The 13,925-nt window shown below is 55.6% G+C and overlaps 3 protein-coding genes across 3 annotated transcripts; 1 reads left to right on the forward strand and 2 right to left on the reverse strand.

The window, feature by feature from the left end:
* Nucleotides 1-47: 47 nt before the first annotated feature.
* Nucleotides 48-8,546, reverse strand: GNI_072900 (putative elongation factor-like protein; the record flags this gene model as incomplete). The annotated part of the gene is made up of 4 exons (XM_011132067.1): nt 48-3,918; nt 4,068-4,193; nt 4,298-8,365; nt 8,464-8,546. 4 exons carry the CDS (start codon nt 8,544-8,546, stop codon nt 48-50), a joined length of 8,148 nt encoding a protein of 2,715 aa, XP_011130369.1.
* Nucleotides 8,547-8,568: 22 nt separating this feature from the next.
* On the forward strand, nt 8,569-9,379 carry GNI_072910 (hypothetical protein; the record flags this gene model as incomplete). Its single annotated transcript, XM_011132068.1, has 2 exons — nt 8,569-9,017; nt 9,120-9,379. Exons 1-2 carry the CDS (start codon nt 8,660-8,662, stop codon nt 9,377-9,379), a joined length of 618 nt encoding a protein of 205 aa, XP_011130370.1. The 5' UTR covers nt 8,569-8,659.
* Nucleotides 9,380-9,581: 202 nt separating this feature from the next.
* Nucleotides 9,582-13,580, reverse strand: GNI_072920 (peptidase; the record flags this gene model as incomplete). Its single annotated transcript, XM_011132069.1, has 1 exon — nt 9,582-13,580. One exon carries the CDS (start codon nt 13,578-13,580, stop codon nt 9,582-9,584), a length of 3,999 nt encoding a protein of 1,332 aa, XP_011130371.1.
* Between the last annotated feature and the right edge of the window lie 345 nt (nt 13,581-13,925).

The raw sequence follows: 13,925 nt of genomic DNA on the forward strand, positions 1-13,925 counted from the left end.
GGGGGAACACTTCGCGCGGGGTGGGGACCGCGCCCACGCCCTCTGGGTTAGACGTTTTTGCCAAGTGTGCGTTGTTTGTCTGCTCTTTCTTCGACGACTTTGCCGCCGAGGGGGAGGCCCTTGCGTTGGCGGACGAGGTTGAGGAGGTTTCGGGGTACGTTGGCTGAGACGACAACCTTGGCGCCTGCTTCCTCTTCTTCTTCGGGAGATAGAACGGCTTCGGGAAAGGGATCATCGGGGTTGAGTTTCCAGTAGCTGCGGAGTGGGATAAAGGTGGCTTTACCGCTGGTGTGTTTGCGGAGTTCTACGGAGAGTGTGAAGGACTCGCTGGAAGGCATTTCCACGACCAGCACGAACTCCAGCGTAGTCTCCTGGATGTCCTGACTCAACACAGTACCCCGTTTGCTACTCACAATGTCATGAACTCGCCCGAACACCTCCTCGCTGCACTGGATCTCAAAGAGCAACATCAACTCCCACACACGTACCGCACCACGTGTCTCCATCGCGTTCCGCATCGCCGTCTTGGCACAACCCATTAACGGTCCTAGCGCCCCTGTCGCCACCCGGGATGCAGAAGAACTCGTTGGCATAGTCGCCGGCTCGCCCGTCGAAGATTCCGCCTCTGCCGTTCGCATTTGCGTCACCGTCCATATCACACCCCGCACTGGCTCTTCGCAGATCGGCCCGCGTCGGCTTGCGCTGTCTAACGCGTGCCGCGTGGCTAATGCCGCCCGTTCCCGTAAAGTACCCCGCAACCAGTCCACATTCAATTCGCGACGCCGACTTTCGGCATCCCTTGGAATCGAACCTGCGACCTCCTCCGCCCGAACTGAACCTGGACCTGCCGCTCGCCCTCCCCGCACCCGTGACCGCAGGTTGCTCTCCGTCGTCAATGCCGACAAGTCCGCCTCCGCCTCCACCGCACGCGGGCTGCCCCCAACCAAATCAGCACCTGCGCCTGAACCCGGAATCGCGCCCACGACATCTGCGTTCGGAGCATCCGCCAGAAAGGCCACCGTGCGACTGTCAGAGCTCACACACACGCCCACGCAACTGCCACTCTTCATGCCAGACAACTTCTGAATGTGCGCCAACACTACTTCCGAGCATTCCCGCACAGACCAGGACCCGTCGCCTTCGATCTCGCTCTGACACGGACCCGGAAGGAGCGGCGGCAAAGCCGGTGGTCGTGGCGCTCGCCGACTCGGCCGCCGGCGGGCCATGAAGTGCGCCACCTTGGGCGTGACCATCTTCTGGTGGAAAACATCGTTCAACACCGCCGCATGCTGGTCCATGAAGGTCAGCAGCTCGGCCGGCATTGGCCTCGCCTCTGCCATAACCCAGTTGTCACCGCTCACGCAAGAGCCTACCATCGCACCGGAGGAGGTGGCGCCGGAGGAGGTGGCGCCGGAGGAGGTGGCGCCGGAGGAGGTGGCGCCGGAGGAGATGGCGCCGGAGGAGATGGCGCCCTCGCTCAAGGAGGTAGCGAGGGCGCCCTCGCCCGGACTCGATCCGACGACCTGCGGCCGGGCACCAGCCCAGGGTGGGAAAGCCGCTTCGCGGGCAGACTTGCTGAGGGTGAGGTTGGCGGGGGGGTCGCAGACAGTTTCACGGAGACTAATTAGAGGCGGCGTGATGTTGAGCTGGATCTCAGGACAGTAAAGTTGGTGTAGGTCCTGGACGACCCGTTCTTGGTGGACTTGGCCCTGGCAGCAGACAATAAAATCTCCCGTATCGGTGGCTACTTCGAGACTAACAGCGGGGTCCGCGCGAAAGAGGAGAGCCAAGGCCGAGATGAAGGCTTGCCAATCCTGAAGATTAGCCGGCGTAACACCGAAACGGAGCGAGCCGACGGGGTGTTTAAGATAGATGCTACTCAGGGGTCGTTGGCGAGCGTTTTCTGAAAGTGTGACGCAGCGATCTACTGCATTGAAGCCGCGGCTGACATTCTCTGGATCCTTCGTATCCTTCTTTAGACTTAACAGCCACCGTACGGTCGCGTCCACCGAGTTCGCGCTTTCGTAACCACTCTCATCAAACGCGATACACACTATGGCACCCGCCCCCACTGCGGCCACCGGACATAAATCCATGCCCACTGGCACGAACAGGTGCTTCACTGTCACCTGTGAACTCTCTGACCCGTTCACAAATAATCGCTGCCCCTCGTGCAAACGGCCTTCGAACACTCGCGCGAATCCCACGAAGTCCCCCGCCTGCTCGCGCCCGTGCAACGAATCACTCGTCAATCGCAACTTGCCCAGCTGTGCATGCATACTCTTCGCGATGAACACCACACATGGTTTCCTTAACAGCTCTTGCGCATCTATACCACCTTCCCAGCCGACTTGCCGATCGTGGTCGAGCTTCCCATTGTCTTGGTGATGGTGGTGGTGGTCTCCGTCCCCATCATGGTCGACATCCCTAGCGTCCTGATGATAATCTTGCTCTCCGCCCTGGTCCGCGCTCAGGTGTTTGTCCTGGTCCGCGCTCACGTCTTTGTCCTGGTCCGCGCTCAGGTCTTTGGCCTGGTCCGCGCTCACGTCTTTGTCCTGGTCCGCGCTCAGGTCTTCGCCCAAATCTGCGACTAGGTCGTCTTCGTCTTCGGTTTCCCAGGCGTCGGGGTCGTCGTGTTGTGAGTCGCCGCCGATGGGCCCGACTCGGTCGATGTGTTCGATGCGTGCGGCGTAGGCGTCTGCGGGACTGGGAAGGCCAGCAACGATGGCGCCGAGTAGGACTTTGCCCAGGGGTGCCCATTTGGCGAGAAGGGCTCCGGCGGCGGTGCCTGGTTTACGAGTCCAGTCACGTATTTCTCGTTCGGAGATCTCCACTTGAAGGAAGGCGGCTGTCTTGGAGATGAAGGGAGCGAGTTCGTCAGGGGGAATTGCATTGAGTTTATAGACCTGTTCCAGCGTCTGCAGTAGCTGGGTTGCCCCTACTGTAGCGTCCGCTGCCTGTCCCTTGAACGGCCGTCGCGAGATTTGTCCTGACTTCCTATGCAAATACCATTCGCCCCAACATACCGGCAACAACCGAGACAACTTGGATCGAGGCAGTCGGAGCCGACGCAGCAATGTCTCTGCCGCCATTGCACTCCCACAACACCAGCCGTCAGAGGCGGAGGCGAACAACACATTCCTCTTAACCGGGTCGAATGACAACGCGCTGTACACCTCGTCCAGATAATCCACACCGCCGTGTCCTACACCGCCGTGTCCTACACCGCCGTGTCCTACACCGCCGTGTCCTACACCGCCGTGTTCGTTGTCCATTTTACTACTAACATTTCGTTCACTGACACGTGAGTGTGTGTCAGTCACACACTTGTGCAAGTATGCGTTCACACTCTCCACCACATCCCGAAGATGTGTGTACGCATTTCCGTGCGACATGTGCGCCTCGCCGAACAAACGATCCATTTTATTCAGTACCAACATTGGCTTCAATCCCTCCGCGATGCACTGACGCATCACACTCTTAGTCTGACTCCGTAAGCCTTCCAATACGTCCACCACAATCAACGCCCCATCACACAGACGCGTGGCCGCCGTTACCTCCACGCTGAAGTCCACGTGTCCCGGCGAGTCAATGAGATTTATGACGTACTCGTCAACCGGCTGCTCACAGCTACTCGACTCGACAATCCCACTCAACTCGGCAGTACCCCTGGAAGGTCGGTACAGCAGCGGAATGGAGGAGGACTTTATGGTGATAAGCCGGCGCTGCTCGTCCTCTCGCGAATCCATGAACCTCGTCTTTCCGGCCAACCGCGCCGCAATGTACCCGTTGCTCGCCACAAGGTGGTCACACACTGACGTCTTCCCGTGGTCTACGTGTGCCACCACACACACGTTACGCAACTGCTTCGGATTCAGCAACGCCTTCCGCACCACATCCATCGCAATATTAATTCGCCTAGCTGCCCGGCACAAGGCAAAATTCGCCTAACCAACCCTCAACGAGGTTGCCAATTAACCCTCAGCAAGGCTTCCAATTCCCCTCCGAACTCACGGGGCCCGCCCCTCCGAACTCACGGGGCCCGCCGACCAAAAAGATGAACTTACCCACCCGTAGCGCACGTCTCTGAAAAGGACGCATAGTTCTTTAAATCCTCCATCAAGATTTTGAACTCCGGCATACCCAGCACTAATGATTTCTGGTATGTGTCTTCTATAACGTTTTTACCCACTCTGCAACCGTAAACAATCAAGCACTCAGTGTCTGCATTCATGGAGAAGAAACTCGTTACAGCACACTCAATTCAAGCACTAAATCGGGAAGGAATGCTGCTTACGTGCTAATTGTGAAGACGGGAGCATATTGATACGCCGTATGGACCCACTTCCAAGTGAGAAAGTATGTTTCGTTGACCTTAATCGGAGCCTCTAAAAGCGTCCGGAGTATGCTCCATATTTGTACTATTCTGCTAAGCAGGCTAGTGTTGCAAGTGGTGTGAATCAGTAGGATCGAGTGCAGTGCTTCCAACGCAGCGCACAGGTGCTCCCGGTGACCGGAAATATTCAGGATGCTGCACCGGAGGTCCGCTATCAATTTATCAGCCAAGACCCGCAACGACTTGTACGCATTGACCTCGCGCAGTGTGTTCTCATCCACCTCATCCACGTCATCAATATAACACTGACGAACACTCTCAGGCACATAACGCTCCACTAAAATTCTCAACAATACCTTGATACATGGCAGCCAAACGAGAGTCCCCTTATTCTCCTCCATCAAAGACAGACAAGCAGCAACCTGACTACCTGTTCCCACTCGCGACAAATGGTCAGTAATACCCACTTTCCCACGCTCACCGGCAACTCCACACACTGCCACATTAGACATCATCAGGTACTCCACCATATTCTGCAAAGACTGAACACCCAGATACGGTGCCAGCGTCTCCAACATCAGCGAAAACTTCATTGACATTGTAAGCTGATACGGGTCAAAATATCCTGAGGCTCGACCCACCAGCGGACCCGTCTCCACCAACGCTTCCTTCTCCAACACATCTGCGACCAACACATCTGCCACCAGACCCGACAGCAGACCACTGGCGCTGTCCTCCACTCGGTTCACGTACATATCGAATGAATACAGAATGGCGTCAGAGATAAGAGACTCCAACTCCGCAGTCATTTGAAACGACTGCCAAACCGACTTCAGCCATCCCACTACCGCAGAAGTCAGACTGGTCACGTTCAACGTCACAAACTCAATCAGATCCAGAATACACCCGCTCTCGTAAAATTGCAGAATCCCGCGACATACCTCGTCGTCGATGATGCACCTGAGCACAGTCCAACACGAATCCAAGTCGGGAATCAAAGCATACAAGTCCACCTCAGACCCACCCTTCGCGGCCCCTCCCTCCGCAGACGAGGGCAAGGGAGCTGCCCTCGATGCCGCCTCCGACTTGGAGGACGCGCCCTCCGAGTTCCAACCACGCTCGCTCGCACCATCCACCGCGTCACTCGCCACCTTGCCTGTGAAGTGCACTTGGATCTCCGTTTTCTCCGACCGGCCCTCAGTTAACTCCGACTGGTTCTCCACCTCGCCACCTGGGGCGAATAGGGCCCCCGAGGCGACTAGACTCCCGGCGCCAGGCGCTACGTCAGAAGAACACGGGCCCAATAGACTCGCGGCCGGCTGGGAGCGGTCCTGTCCAGCGAGAGGGCTCTGTGCCTGCGACCGTCGGCGTCCGGTGGCGCGTACGGGGGCGGCTTTTCGGCGCAGTTGCAGCCATTCGTCGTCCGCCTGGTGGAGGAGGTGGTCGACGAGTTTGAGCGAGGGCATGCACTCGGAATAGGTCTGTAGGTAAGACTTGAGGATGAGCCACTCTTTGCGCCCGTGCAGGATGCAGTTGTACATAATGCCCAGGACGTACTTGAGGTATTTACGGCTGGGAACCCAATGGTACTCGACCGGGATCACGCACTCTTTGATCACACAGGACCAACGACGCCCCGGCTCCTCCTCCTCGCCCACGTCATAAGGCCAGCAGTCCTCGTCGTAGTACTTAGACCGACTACCACGCCCGGACGGATGCACAAACAGGCCCTTGGTGTCGATCCCGGCCATCATACGCAGCAGGAGGTCGCAGTCTATGCTCACGAACTGCGCCAAATATGTGCACGCCACCGAATACGTTTTCTGCAGTGGCAACCCTCGCGCCCGAGCAAGCAACTCGTACTTGGCCGCCGCCCCTCCACAAGACTCACCCACGGAATATCCCCCAGAAGGGGAATATCCCCCGTAAGAATCTCTCGGGGTAGAGAAGTCGTCCCCGATAGAGAAGTCGCCTCCGGTAGAGAAATCTCTAGCGCTAGAGAAGTCCCTACCGGGGTTGAACCTTCCGGAATTGTCCCCTCCGATACCATCTGTCTCTTTTCCGGTAGCATCTGTCTCCCGCATGATGGCATCTGTCTCCCGCCCAGTAGCTTCTCCCCCACCCCCTTTCTCGAGCAGGTCAGGGAAGGGGAAGTCGTCCAGACTGCCTTCGGTGGGCATGTGTTCGAGACTGCTGGCGGTACGTCCGGGTGGGAGCAGCGCCGAGTCGCACAAACGATTCGCGCCCGCCGGATCTAGATCGCGCAGAAAGGTACCCGACTCCAGGTCCCGGTTCACTCGTAAAATCAAGAGGCGCAGCACCGTCAACTTCTCCTCATGCCCAACGCCATCCAGCAACAAAACAGCCTCCAGATCCTCCTCCACACGCGCCTCGAAGAACCAATGCCAAGTCAGCACTGCCAGCCGCGACCAAGCACACCGCTCCAACAATAGCCAACGCAACAGCACTGGAGACCGTTCCGGCTCTTCCTCTTCCGACACACGCAACTTCCGACTTGACAACCGCCGCAGAAAGCCGCTCGTTATCCGACTACTCAGACACTCCCTGTCCTCAGTCCCCGCCGCCTCAGTCTCAGCTGTAGTGTCTACGGTAGTGTTGTTCGACTTGGTTAAATTTTGTGCGATACAGTAAGTGACACTACCACCAGCGGCACTAACACCAGAAGCGCAACCGCCAATGGCACTACCACCAGTTGCGCTCTGATAAACCGAGCTGTCGGCATCCGACTGTGCAGCTTGCTCCGATTCCGGCGGGTCCGCGACGAGGAAGCATGACGCCTGGAGCGAGATTTGTTTCTCCAATGTCTCTACGCGTTCCTCGTAGTCTATAGTGTCCATCATCAGTCCGATGAAGGCCACATGGTGGTGCCGTAGCAGAATGCACGACGCCTTGATCAGGAGCGAGGCCAGCAGTCCCCGGAGTATGGTTCGATTCGGGTGGGCCAGAGAGAGGAAGAGCGTCAGGGAGGGGACGGGGACCAGCGTTCCGGGGTCTCCTTTCACGTAGGGGAGTAGTTGGCTTAGAAGGTGATCACAGAGGGCTTCGCGGAAGTTGGCCCACCGCTCCAAGCAGTCCAGCGCTTTCAGTTTCTTCAACACGTCCAGGAGGTAGTGTCCCTTACACAGAGACGGAATGACACGTCGAGGATCGTCGTGCTTAGGGAACCGGAGTGTCTTTCTCTCTGGCTTATTCAGTTCAAGTTCCGAAGACCATTGAGGCACAGTTTCGCCCGGTCTTCGGACCAATCGAGTGGTGGAACTTTGGGTTGTGGAACTTTGGGCGGCGGAACCCTGAACGGCGGAATTTTGGTTGGTGGGTGTGGTTGTGAGGTATCCACCGACGGGCGACACTCTTCGTGTAGGTGCCTGCGGCTGTTGCAGACTCCCTGTAGAAACGCCACGAATCTTTGGACGTGCAGTCCTCGCGGTTTGGGCTGCTGAACGGGAGTCGCCTGGCGCAGGACGGTGGTCTTCTTCGCTGTCCGACATTTCGTTTAGGGTAAGTGGAAGGTGCGCGCGCTCTTGTATCGGGGACGAGAGCCGCGTTTGGTAAGCAAAGTAGTTCCAGAGAGTGACACTCTTCGGCTCGCTGGTCCCCGAAGCCGCGCCGCTGGCAGCGTGGTCGCTGCCCACTTCAGCCAGCAGCTTTGCGTTCCAACGACCGTCGGGAGTGACGTAATCGGAATGGCAGTCTTCGCTCAGACTAAGCCTATACAGCGCCATCACCATTTGGTCCAAAATCATTTGGCAAAGATTCTTGGTCATACTCGAATCGTGGTAAGTCCAACGCTCTATCCAATGGCGGTGACGAAAAATGTAGGATAGTAAACATCCGAAACAACAATCATTCTGAGGCTTGGGACCCATCGCGGGATTCGCCGGATACTCCCAATACTCGATAAATCGCAAAATAGCCAACAAGGGGACAACGCTGTGCGCCCCCTTCTGGATCTCATTCAAACCATCCATATTAGTCAATCTTTCGAAATCCGCCATGGCACTTCCATTACTACCAGAACACGTAGCATTTTGCAAGCGAACTTCACGCGCACACACGTGTGCGGCAGACCAAAAAGCGCGCTATCAGGAACTGCAAGGGATGCTTACTCCAAAGTCAGGGAGCGTACCAAGCGTTCAGCATACGGTAGGGGTAGACTCCTCAGCAAAAACGCAGCACTGAGCCGATTCATCTCATTTATCCGGCTAAAAATGAACAAATTCCACCGACTCGTTGCCACCCACCCCACGCGAGGAAATTACCCAGACTGATCCTCCGTTGAGGCTGATTGTGCCGAGAACGCGTATGCGCTGGCGCTGGATCTCCCTGTTGCTCCATTCAACTGTTGGCCAGCCGGCAGATTCCGAATCGGCAGATTCCGAATCGGCTACGAGTTTGGTGATCCCGCAGTTCGGATTCCGGGTGGACCCAAACATCATTGATCGGATACCGCCAGAGGAAGAGACCCGGAACGTGTCGGAGCTGACAAAGATTGCGTGTGAAAAGACAGCTCAAGTCCTTGCAAGCGCTACTTGCGGCCACTGGATACTCAACAAGAGGTATGTAGATGGCGAATATTATGTCGACGGATCTCATTGCGAGGAAGATGAGGTTCCCATAGAGGTTCAATGCCTTGGTACTATACAGCACAGTCAACATTACAGTAAGGGCTGGCTCAGCGTCGGTCAACCTCGTCTCAAGGGAAGGAAGACGGGCACCACAGGGGGAAGGGGGGGGGTTACTGGGAAATGGAGCGACATTGCAGATCGAAATAGGAAGGAATTGATCGGACAAAAAACAATCGGTAACAAGTTCATTCAGCTAGACGATTTTATGATAATGTGCCCGAGCATTCAGCGACTGCCGACCACTATCCCAGAGCGTCTGACGGCGGAAACAGTACAGGGGATTTGTCTTCATTCCGAGGGTTGTAAGGCGATTACCTGCACGAACAAATCTCCTGGCTTGAAGAAGGTCTTGAACGCCATGACGTGCTGGACCTGCGACAGTAAGCGGTTTCTGTGACAGTAAGCATTTATCTTTAGGCAGCAGCGTTCTGTACCTGCCCCAGCGTTCCTACATTTCTTTGATAAGCGTTAGAGAAGAAAGCTGACCCCGACGACTGGGTCTCCACTTTGACTGGGATCTCCGCTGGGACTACCACGGTCCGTAGTGCTCGGTTGCTGCGTCGCTGGTCTGGTGCGGTCGGCAGGTCTCGATCCTGCGTCTAGTTGGTTCCGACAGTGACTTTGATGCCGGTTTGGTTGACGAGTGTTTGGTTGAGGACGTGCATGAAGTGGTGGACATGTTGGAGATCAAGGTGGATGATCTCGTCGCGGTAGGCTTGGCGTTGTGCCCGTGTGACATGTTCGGCCCAGCGGTTGAATTGTCGGTTGCTTTTTTCGAGAGCGCTGGCGGGTTTGTCCATGTCTGCTACGAATCGGATGACGTATCCGTCGAGTTCAGGGCGAGTGACTTTGGCAAGGACGGGTGCGGAAGCGCGGTATGCCTCGAAGGTCTGGTTACGGTGCGGGTCGCGGTAGCTGCCGAATACAAGGTAGCCATCATGGTAGTTGTAGGTGCTCCAGACGCCGTATGCACCGCCGACCATGCGTACTCGTGGAGTGAGGTATTTGTTGCCCAGGATTTTTGCACACAGGCTCCAGTGCATGTGAGTATCCTCACCTTCGGCCTGTAGAGGGACCAAGAGATAGTTGTAGTTGACAAGGATGTCCGCAGCTACCGTCTGTGCGACACCATCTGTCGCCGGTTGCCAGTGACCCCGCAATTCCTGCAACCACACACTAGGCCGGTCCTGACGTCCACCAGCCAAGGTGTAGGACGGTTCTCCCACACGTGTCGGTAACTTATCCACTAAACGCAACAACCGTTCCCGCACCTCCGCGAACCCCGCGTCTCCCGTCAACTGCAGGGCCAGGTTCTGCTGAGCTAACACTCGACTCCAGGTTCGCTTCAACCGTTTGCCCAATCCGAACTGCCAGCCAGACTGTGCCGGCGGGTTCTGTGGTGTGTCCTTGTCACCTGCTTCCGACTGTTGTTGAGAGGCGGAGTGCTGGGTGACTTCATCGAGTAGAGGTTTCAGGAAGAACTGTACCGAGTCGACTCCGTCTATGAGTTCTACGAGGCGACTACGGAGGTTGACGAGGCCGCGGACCTTTTGTGAGGCGACAGAGTTGGGATTTTTAAGCGGGAGCGCCTCACGTGAGTTCTTTTCCTTGCTCAGCCAATTGAGTGCGATTGCAGCGTTGCCAGGGTGTTCAAAGTTGGGTCGAAGCAAAATATCTTCAACCAAGGTCACACAGATCTCCAGATCCGATAGCAGACAACGGAACTTAAGGGAGCCTGTAACCGCACCTTCCGACCGACTGGAAACCTGATCCGAACGGAACCGCTTCGTCTCCTTCACAAACCAATCAAATGACAGCCCGCCTGTATACGCATCTAGCTTTTCACGCAATTCTTTCGGCGAATAATTGGCAACATAACCGTGATTGAATAAGTAACTAATCAAACCTACATGTGCCAAATCCTCCAGGCCCAAGTCACTTAAGTCAAAGTGCAACGTCACAAATGCCAACCCTCCAGTAGACGCCGGATAATAGAACAAAGGTACCCCATCAGACAACGACGATGACGACTCTGTTGCTCGGACCAACTCTAAAGGACTCAGGTCTTCCAAAGGACTCAGGTCTTCCAAAGCACTCAGGTCTCCCAAAGGACTCAGGTCCCTTACCTCCGAGCCTACAACCTCCCGGTCTCTATCCCAAGGTGCCGCCTCCTCAATGAACCACTGCGTCTCGACCACGCCGTCACCAAATGGCGAGGTTGGCCCGGACGCGGAGGCTGTGTGCCTGAGCACGAGTGCCTGCCCGGCGAGATCGTACTCATCCGCGGGCAGCTCTTCCAGAGGCAGCTCGTCTGCGGCTAGCTCTTTCGAGGCGTGCTTTTCAGCGGGTAGTGCCTCGCCATGGAGGTTTTCTGGAGAGAGATCGGATGTGTGACCCACGTGGCCTCTGAGTCCGGAGAAGTACTTGAGCCAATGTTCGGCGCTGTGTCGGGACTCATGCAGCGTCTGATCCCCGCCCCGCGTCTGCCCGTGTCTGCCCCGTATTTGTATCGGATCGTTCGCTGTCGGAATGTGAAAAGAGAGTGTGTCTCTTTGCACATGTGCGCTGCTGGGTTGGAGGAGATGGAGTTGATAGGAGTCTTCGTCAACGTTGGGGTTAATATTATGAATAGAGAGGGTAGGTAGAGTGGCAAGGTTGTCGTCAGAATCGCCTCCATTGACGGCATCTTCAAGCTGTTGTGCATAGAGAGCGATTTGTTTAAGTTCCGTAGGCTTCATAGTGTTCTGTATCCTTCGTAGTTTAAGTCGCTCGCTCTGTTCCCGTTCTTTAGAAACCTCCTTATTGCCAATGGATTTCATGACGACTACCTTTCTACCCCTCAATGGATGCAAGTTGTGCAATAACTCACGGAAGTAATTGGGATTTTCGCTGTAACGCGCGCGCACGCAGGACAAGTGAGTATCAGTGTCCAGCAATTTAAAGACGTCGTCATCATAAATCCAGGGGTCAATTATGTCCTCGAAGACCTCGATCGCATGCGTCGAACGTGTGGAACGTTGCGCCTTTAAAGAGAATTCTAAACGTTTAAGCAAACTGTGAACTCGCGAATGATCAAAGGATGCACGCTCCACTTCCTCGTCAATGATCTGTAATAAGTACTCCGCGATACCCAAACCCGCACAATGTCGCTGACCCCGACCTTCTGAGGGATGACCCTCTGAGGTATGACCTTCTGCCGGCTGACTGAATGGAGACGACTTGTTCATGTGTGCCGAGTACTCTTCCTCTTCCTCTTCGGGGCACACCCAGTCGGGGTCTACGCCATCGATTTGAAGTGCGAACTGCACTGCCGGATACGCGGTGGAAATGCTGCCACCGACCACGTGTTCGCCGAGATGCTCGGCCTCAAGTCGTGACCAAAGCGGAGACTCTTTCGTGGCTGCGAAAAGGGAGCTCAAGACACTGATAGCTTGTAGGTCGCAAGCGGAGTAGTTCTTGGCAAAGTCGATCAGTGAGTCCACACGAATTGAGGATTTGTTATTCGTGCTAGGTACTCGTTGCCGCACCACCTTCACGTTCGGACTGTCTTCGCTGCCCACAGGCGACGTAGACAGGTGGCCCGTGTAAGGTACGAAGCTACCGAACTGGTAAGAGGACGGGGTTGGGCTCGGCCAAGAAGTAGGGTTCGGCCAAGAAGTAGGGTTCGGCCAAGAAGTGGGGTTCGGCCAAGGTTGAGATCGCTGTGGCAACTGAGGCAGCTTGATGGCCGTTTTGGACGGTATCCACTCACCGAGAGTTTTGAATTCTTTTTGAAAACGAAGTTGGGACATGTTGCAGTAATGGTCAATGAGATCGAGCAATTCATTGAACCGGTCAAGATCACCATAATAATAGAAGTAGGCGTTTGAAGGATGATAGTGCAGCTTATAGTATTTGATGGCGTCTTCATAACTCAATGACGGTATGTATTCTGGATGACCCCCAGACTCTAGTCCTAATGTGGAATTCTCATATAGCAGACGTCGTACTGTACGACTAACCAAGCTTTTGGGGTTGCTGTAGACCCCCTTCATTTCATTATATACTACTCCACCATACGCCAATGTGGGTCCTCCAACCCCGGGTGGCCGGAGTGTGTAGTGCCAGCCTTCGCGGTCGAATCCGGTACGATCGGTGAGAATTAGGGGGTCGAAAACTCCGTCGAGATAGACGGAAGCGAGGTTGAGTAGGTCCTGGGCGTCGACGGTGGCGACGGGGTACATGGTGGTCTCCGGGGCCGTCATGGCGTTCACAAAGGTGGCCATGGATGAACGGTCGAAATGTGAAATCGAATTCATGACAGGGTACTTCTTGCTGCCTTCGAAAACTGAGTGCTCCAGTATATGTGTCACTCCAGTGTCATCAACCGCTGGCGTCCGGAAACTTACAGCAAAACCCTTTTCCTTGTCCTTCTCTTTTGGTACCACCACTACTAACCGTGCACCCGTCTTTCGGTGCGCCAACTCCTGCAATCGTAACCCGCGACCACTCACAAAACCTTCACTACGGCTCACGAACCGACTGTCAGCCACCAAAGAACTCTGCGCCGTCACTGCCACGAAAATCAGCAACTTCAACATCCAGACATTGCCGAACATGTGTCCCAAACGGCTCGGCACACACGTGTGCAACCTTTATTGAGAACTATCTAACCTTACTGTCAAACGCTTTTGCGTGCTGCCGAAGGCGTTCGCGGCTTTCGCGTACTGTCAAACAGGTGCTGCAAGACTAGATCAGGTGGTGCAAGGCTAGATAAACCAGCATCGGCGCCGGTGCACAGCTGCGCCGGTGCACCGCTGCGCCGGCGGCGCGTACATAGATCAGCATATGCTGTCCGCCGCTGCCAAACCCATCTTCAGCGAGGCTGGTGAACGGGCATTTGTTGTATTTCCTGGGGGTGGTTAAAAGGGGGGATATGATTATTCCCGATTACACTATACCGA

Source organism: Gregarina niphandrodes (genome assembly GCF_000223845.1).
Source record: "Gregarina niphandrodes unplaced genomic scaffold scaffold00012, whole genome shotgun sequence".
Classification (NCBI taxonomy): Eukaryota; Apicomplexa; class Conoidasida; order Eugregarinorida; family Gregarinidae; genus Gregarina; species Gregarina niphandrodes.